We start from the raw sequence: 7,786 nt of genomic DNA, 5'->3' as shown, positions 1-7,786 counted from the left end.
TCTATCTTCCAAACATGGATTAAATTCAAGTTTCGGCTATTTGCCCTTCAAGCGAGCTGCTAAATACGATAATCTGTCAAAGGAGTTTGTATTCTTGCTCTTAAAATAAGATAATTACATGTTTCAAACCATAACACTTAAAATAATTTAATAGAGTTGTATTTTCTATCATCTTAGTAAATAGTCTTACCTGGTCTAGTCGAGGAAAATTGGCCTTTTTTAAAACAATTTGTACTTATAGTTTAATTGTCTGTTAAGGTAAGGCAAGGCAAGTTTATTTGTATAGCACCACTCAGTGCAAAGACAATTTAAAATGCTTTATATGAATTAAACAATACAGTAGAAGATAAATAAAAGCAGAATATAAGAGGTAAAGATGAAAATATGATAAAAGCAGGTATAGTAAAACAAATAAAACTTTTGGAACACAACTTGCAGCCTAGTGGTTAGGGCATAGAGCCTGGAAGGTTCTAAGTTTGAGCCCCTCAGACTGCCACTCTGGTTCTTTAAGCAAGACCGTTAACCCCACACTGCTCCCCGGGCGCCCCACAATGGCAGCCCACTGCTCACCAAGGGGATGGGTTAAATGCAGAGCTGCATTTCTACAATGTGAGATCTATAAAGTTCAATTATATATATATTTTTTAACAGTCAAAACCAGTTCAAAATAAATGGGTTTTTAACTCTCTATCTTTATGCTTATGTTTTGTTTATTGTCGTTTTATGGCTTTAGTGTATGCTTTCAGCACAACAGGGACCAGAACAGTCCTACAGGGACGCTGCTTCCTGTTGGCCCCTGTGTAGAACCACCCAGCCATTTAAACCTTAACCTGCTTTAAATTCAGATCATAAACATATTAGTTTAATTTGCCTTTGACTATAAGGCGTGTGACCTTTGACCCTCCTAACACATTATTAGTTTAAGTTCCTGGTCCAACTTTCTTTCAAGTTATTATCAGTCATATTATTAATATTCTGTTTAATTTTCTCATTGTTTTAGTTATTCATTTTTATTCTCTTATTCATTAATAATTTAATGACCTCTATGCCACTGCAATGTACTCTACTCTGTGTTTTTTCCTGTTATGTTTTTCCATGTACAGCACTTTGAACTGTCTTGCTACTGAAGTGAGCTCTATGAATAAACTTGTTAGAATTAAGATTGTATTAGGATTTATGTAAAAGTTATAGAGAGTGGATGTGACCCCAACCACACCTTCGGATGGTTTAAAGAGATATTTGTTTTATTTTTTTATGTTAGTGTTGCATTCATTTAGAGAATAAGAGCCATGTGTGTAAAAGGAATACATAATAGTTGTGTGATTAGTTACATTAGATGAAGGGTATTGGAAACACAGTGATAGCTGGGTAAAAAAAAGCTGCAATTTGACTGTATAACATAAAAGTTTCACATGCATTAAGTCTAAATATTTGACCTCAGTGAAAATAGGAAGCATAGAAATTAGAAGACATTTAATTAAGGACAATGACTGAGAACAAACCCCACTGACAGATGTTCAAACACTCCCTTTGATTACTGATCAGTGGAAAGATCTGTACGTTTTCTTTACGTAGCAGTAGGTTGTGAGGTCTAGTATTTTCGGATCCATGAACAAACTGGGATAAATGTGCAGTAAATTAGTAAAATATTCTGTTTCTGAAACTTTTCTTATCCTTTTCAACATTTAGCAATAGAATATCAAATTAGTGCATACAGATAATTGTCTTCACTGAGCAACTCTGACACTTCCTGTAGGTTGTGGGAAGTTTGGTTGTTTAACTCCAAATATCAAAGAATAATGGTTAAATTTATGCTAGTTATATTAGTTATATCATATTGCTAAAATGTAAAAAAAAATCTGATGCAAGATTTTGAAAAGTAATAACTTTGAAAAACATTTACAGAATAAATAAAAAAAAGTTTTCCAGCGTCAAAGGCCAAGAGTAATCATCTCTTTGTTGAAATGTCTTTCAACTAAATGTTTACTGGATTTTGGTCCAGGCTGACATATTCATGTGTCTTTGTTATGTATACTGTGTCTATTCTTAATCTCATAAGCGCTCTGTTGTGGGTTTGTATCCCAAACAATGACTCCACCATATTTGAAAAAGTCTTGCACTGATCTGCTTTGCATTTCAAACCCTCAGACTTTAGTTAAATGTCTCAACTTAAGTCTCATCTGCCCAAAGATATTGTTCCAGAAAGTATAGGAAATATGCCTGATGACACATTACTTATGTTTTTTTGTTTCATATATTTAAGATCAGGCTGCAGAGTGGTTCGGTAGGTAGTACTGCTGCCTTGCATCAATAAGGTTTGATTCCCAGCCCGGTGTCTTTCTTCATGGAGTTTGCATGTTCTCCCTGTGCATGTGTGGGTTCTCTCTGGGTACTCCGGCCTCCTCCCGTAGTCCATGGTGTATCCCGCCTTTTGACAGCTGGAGATCCCAGCAGACATGAGCATGACGGAAAATGGATGGATATTTCAGATCACCAAAAAAATTTTATCACCAGACAAAAATATATTATGTCAATTTTACTTATGAAGAACACAAACCTATCAATATGTAATAGTGACCTAAGCCCCGTTACAGCTTAATGTCAAGAACTAAAAAAAACAGCATCTGTGAGAACTTTTCATGCACTGGAAAAACGCTCTAGAAATAAGTAAAAAAAAAAAATCTTAAATTAGGTGTCTTTACCCTTGATTTGAGTAGGTAAATGAGATAGTTTGTCAATGGAATGAATATTTTCACTCTTAAGATAAGATAATTTGATAATATGCACTTGAAATAAGACAATGCAATTGAGTTTTCTTTTTTTAAATGTAAATTGTCTTGTTCCATTGACAAAATGTCTCTTTTACCCAAGAACAAATGCACTTATTTTAAGAAAAAAATTAATAAATCTAGATTTTAAATTTTTCCAGTGTGTGCCAGATGTGGAAAAAAAAAACTGGCTCCCTTATGGTAACATTTTTTTTATATTTTGGCTGTTAAGGGGGGTTATCAGATGTACACCTGTACCTCTGCTTAACATTTTGATTTGATTGATTATCTTTATTTCGTTCATGGTTTACACAGTAACAATTGGTACAATATGTTTTATCATTATAATTGTATCATTAAACACAACAAATGTTAAAGTATCATTGAATATGACACCCAAGAAACTTCATGCAATTGTTTAATGTTTATGTCATGAAAACAAAACGCAATTTCGTAAGTTCTAATACAAAAAACATTAAACTTTTTTTTTTTTTATTAAGAGATTACTTACTATAATCAAACCATCTTTTACATTTAATCATTTTATTGTAAGGCTTTCTGTTTATAAATCATCCCTTGAACCAAAAAAGAGGTATCATCAGCAAACAAAATGAGATGCAGTCATTTAGAAATATGATTAATGTATAAAATAAAATGATTTAGACCCAAAATAGAACCTTGTGGAATTTCATTTTATAAATCTTAATATCAGAATCACGATGTCCTAACTGTGTATATGCGGTGTGGTATGAAATGCCTTCTTTAAAGAGATAAAAACACAGACTGGATATTTTATTTTATTTTATGCTGTTGTTATTTATTCTATAATGCTATGATGGTAGATTTATTGGTCTGAAAGCCATGCTGACTCTCACACAAGTTGATTTTTTTTTTTTCAATAAATTCCTCTAGTTCCTTAGAGAACAATATCTCAAGCAGTTTGGAAAACTGTGAGAGCAATGATACCAGTAATTATTAATTTATGCTAATTACCCCATTAAAAAAGTTGAGTTACCTTTCCAGATTTCATCCTGTTATAAAAAGTACCAGTGCTGACAGAAAGATTAAATAAACAACACAAAGTTTGAACTACACTGTCTACAGTTTTAACATCATACAGTATCAATCTGGTCACTATCGGTTGATTTCCTATTCTTGGTATTTACCAAAATTCTTCTAATTTCATTTTCCCTAACTGCTCCTTAATATACTGAAATATCTTGCTTTATTTTCTTTTTTTTCAGTATCATGTTTAGTAATAAAACGAGCAAGGTTTGGTGCAACATTAACAAAATAAGATTTTAGCTCATTAGCCACATTATGCATGTCTTTAATGTCCTTATGATCAATTATAAAATAATTTAGTACATCTGTGAGCGAGACATTATTGTCCATCACCCCATTTAGGATTTTCAATTAAGGTTTAAGCATAATAGTTTTTCTTTAACTTGCCTCATTGCTTGTCAACTTATTTTTGTCCAATTTATTTTTGGACAAAAATAGGTTGAAGCCCGGCCCAGTTTCTTTCTTCATGGAGTTTGCATGTTCTCCGTATGCATGTGTGGGTTCTCTCTGGGTACTCCGGCCTCCTCCCGTAGTCCATAACTGGAGGTTATGTTGTTTGTCTGTCTGTGTTCAGCACACCTTGAAAAGGTATGAACGGATTTTAATGAAATTTTAACCAAAGGTGCACCTCAGTCCTATGACAATTCTATTGAATTTTGGTGGTGACCTGGATCACTATCTGGATGCAAGAATTTTCTAAAGGATTCTTTAACATACATGTAGCAGTTCCCCACACAACCAGAGGGAGGCATCAGTGACCTTTGACAGCTGCATCATAGGACCCAAAAGTCCAGAGATATAATGAAAACAAGAAGAAAAAAAAAACCAGGAAAGGTGAGCCATGCAGTCTGGACCTACTGAAGAAGAGAGTTGGATGCAGAGTGAATGAAGAAGAGCGCAAAGCCTGCAGGCACATGCAGTACCTTATTCCTGAACTTATTAAAGGATTTTAAAGAAATTTTTAGCAGATGTGTGCCTAATGCCAAGGAACAATTCATTAAAATTTCATAATTATCCAGATCATAAGCAAGTTTTAGCAATAGGTGTAAGTAACGATATGGGGCAAAACTTTCTGCTTAGCAGAGGTCTGTGCTCTTTTCTAGTTTAACGTATTTTTGTCATGCATGAATTGAACTCCTGGACAATATTTATTATAAAAGGACACATGATTTAGCAATGACTCGTAGGCTTATGGCATTGAAATCTGAATTAAAAGCAGACTTTTAATAAGGCCTTTCTAAAACCTTCTTTTGCTCTTTTATAATTGAACACTGGGTGCTTTAGATCATTTGTCCTTCTTTGCCAAAGTGCCAGCAGTGGACCAAGTGCTCAACAGTATTCCTTGCCAGGTGTTGATACTCAGACAAATCTTATTCTACAAGTACAAGTTACTTAGTCAAACATCAAAGTATTAAAGGACAACATTTTTATAATGCTTAAGTATTCAAAAGTGCATGCATTTTAAAGTATTTAAGCATTAAAAATAGAAATTAAATGTTATCTCAGTATATTTCTGTATAATTTTCAGACTTTCAGAAACCACCTGATATGTTGATGCATAGAATCACCTGCTACAAATTCTACAACACTTAAAAACTTCTGTATAAAATTGCCCCCAAAAAAAGGAAAAATAATTCTGAAAATTAAACAAAAAATTACCAAAAATAGGGGTTCTCCTCACACTGTCACTATGAAATACAGGTTTAAGGTTGAATCTAAAAGGTCACTCTAATTTGAAAACTCATCTTATTGCACTTGGCCACATTGCAAAAGATAACACCTTTAAATGTAAAGTACAAATATCTGCCCTGAGTGTCTCACATTTGAAGATAAATCTGTAAAAATGTGGTGTCCAAATTCAGTCCTAAGGGCTGCTATCTTGAATGATCAAACTGGATCTCAAAGAAAATTGGCAACAGTGGATTACAAATCTAAGCTGAGCCAAAAGGAACAGCTAGCTTATTAGAAATTTAGTGGAGTAGAAAGTACATTTGATTTTGTACCACTTTCCAAAGGCATAAACCAATTAGGCTGCTGTCCATGAAAGCTTCATCTTATTGAATGTTCTAGATCGAATGTTCGGTTAAAATTGTTTAAATTTAGATACAAGCTTTGAGATCAACTCGTTTCAAAAACTCAAAGATGGCTCCACCTAAACTAAAAGTTTGAGGTCATCCCAACAGTAAAAGAAACCCCATACTGACAACTTTTGAGTAGGTGGTTGTAATTGTTGCAGGTCAGCTGTCATGGTTTCCCCCTTAGGAAAGGGGAAAAAAAAAAAAAATCCTAGTCTTGAGATTTCCAAAATAAATTAGCTAAATTAAGATTTTATCATCACTGCCAATCCTCAGTAAACTTGACAACCCTTAATGCTTTAAGTGGCAGCCTAAAGACTTCTCATAGATGCCAGATCCAGTTTTGGGCTCAGCTTCGAACATTATGGATGCAGACTAGAATCGTTAAGACTGAATCCTTTATCAAAGTGCAATGTTAACAGGAAAGTTTTACTGGAATTGCAGTGTAAAAACAACTTTAGAGAAGGATTCTTCATTTCAAAAGCTCCTGACCAGATGCCTTAAGTTACTGATGAGAGAGTGCCACCTGGTGGCTTATAGCCAATTTAGAGTTCAATACAGCAGCTGAACATATTATGCATGACTAAATCTGCAAGTGTCAAAATGTATTCTAAAAGAAAATCAGACAAAACTCCAATTTAATGTGATCTCACTTTATTAGGTGCATTTGTCATGTTAAAGCAGTAAAATCATGGTATGATTCACTGGCCACCCCTGAGACGAAGGACCAGGTGGAGGGTGGACTCCTTCTGGATGTTGTAGTCGGACAGGGTGCGGCCATCTTCCAGCTGCTTGCCAGCAAAGATCAGCCTCTGCTGGTCAGGGGGGATGCCCTCCTTATCCTGGATCTTAGCCTTGACGTTCTCGATGGTGTCGCTTGGCTCCACCTCAAGGGTGATGGTCTTACCGGTGAGGGTCTTCACAAAGATCTGCATGTTTTTTGGCTATAAAAAAAACACAAACAATGATTAAATGGTACCAACGGCATTTTAGAGAACGCAGGCAGAAGAAAGGTAGATTTGTGTAAAAGTGTCTTTCGATAACGTTATGGCGGTAGCGCGATGAGCAAATAAAATCTCTGGAAACAGAAATATAACATAAGCGTTCTAAGCGAAACGACTAGCAGCAGGGCGGGTATTTAAGAAACAACGCCATTTTGGAAAAGCCATTGTTTGCCTTCCTGCTTTCACACGTATGTATGACACCGCCAGAAATGAAGTCTGGCCATTTCCCAACAACGCCATTAACCGTGTTTGACGGCATTACTCGTTCAAAAATATATAAAAGAAACTGGCGACCAAATTGCCGGGATTTTCTCTTTCTAGAATGCTAACTGCCATACAATTTCCGGTAAAAACCAGATCGCTTTAAAAAAAAAAAACCGACCCAGAACAAATATACATCAAAAAATTATTAACAAATTAATTCAATGTAAATACGTAGACATTGATAAAGAACAACACGATATAGAAAAAGAAAATAATTTAAAACAAACCGTACTTACAGTTGCTTTCTATTGTTTTGTAAAGAAGTAAGATGGCGAATACCGCTCTCTGACTGCTTCTGCCGCTACGAGGACGGGGGATTTTATACTGTCAATGCGCCCATCAAATGGTATTCATCCGCTCAAAAAGTAGTCCCCCAGTTACTGTTTTGGATCAAATACATGGTAGGTGGCGGTGTTCTGCCCAAGGACTTTATAATGGACTAATAATGGACTTTCAAATTGTTTGCCGACCGCCGTTAAACTTCACAAATAAAGAAGAAGATGGATTAAAATACTTTTATCGTTGAATGGAGTAGGTGTTTAATTTTTATTAATAATAAAATAAATAAAAGGCAAAAAGAAATCATAATAATATATTTAAAATATTAAAC

General features: G+C 34.7%; 1 protein-coding gene across 1 annotated transcript; it reads right to left on the bottom strand.

Moving 5' to 3' along the window:
- Nucleotides 1-6,545: 6,545 nt before the first annotated feature.
- Nucleotides 6,546-7,535, bottom strand: ubb (ubiquitin B). Its single transcript, XM_015385864.1, has 2 exons — nt 7,413-7,535; nt 6,546-6,852 (listed from the first exon to the last, which is right to left on the bottom strand). The coding sequence occupies exon 2, from the start codon at nt 6,841-6,843 to the stop codon at nt 6,610-6,612; it is 234 nt and encodes a 77-aa protein (XP_015241350.1). The 5' UTR covers nt 6,844-6,852; nt 7,413-7,535; the 3' UTR covers nt 6,546-6,609.
- Between the last annotated feature and the right edge of the window lie 251 nt (nt 7,536-7,786).

This window comes from Cyprinodon variegatus, unplaced genomic scaffold (assembly GCF_000732505.1).
Source record: "Cyprinodon variegatus isolate N-32 unplaced genomic scaffold, C_variegatus-1.0 Scaffold350, whole genome shotgun sequence".
Taxonomy (NCBI): Eukaryota; Metazoa; Chordata; class Actinopteri; order Cyprinodontiformes; family Cyprinodontidae; genus Cyprinodon; species Cyprinodon variegatus.
This window is presented reverse-complemented; position numbering and strand designations above follow the sequence as displayed.

What these genes read in the sequence shown, in the direction of transcription:
- ubb (XM_015385864.1), bottom strand. Translation starts at nt 6,843, where the DNA reads ATGCAGATCTTTGTGAAGACCCTCACCGGTAAGACCATCACCCTTGAG.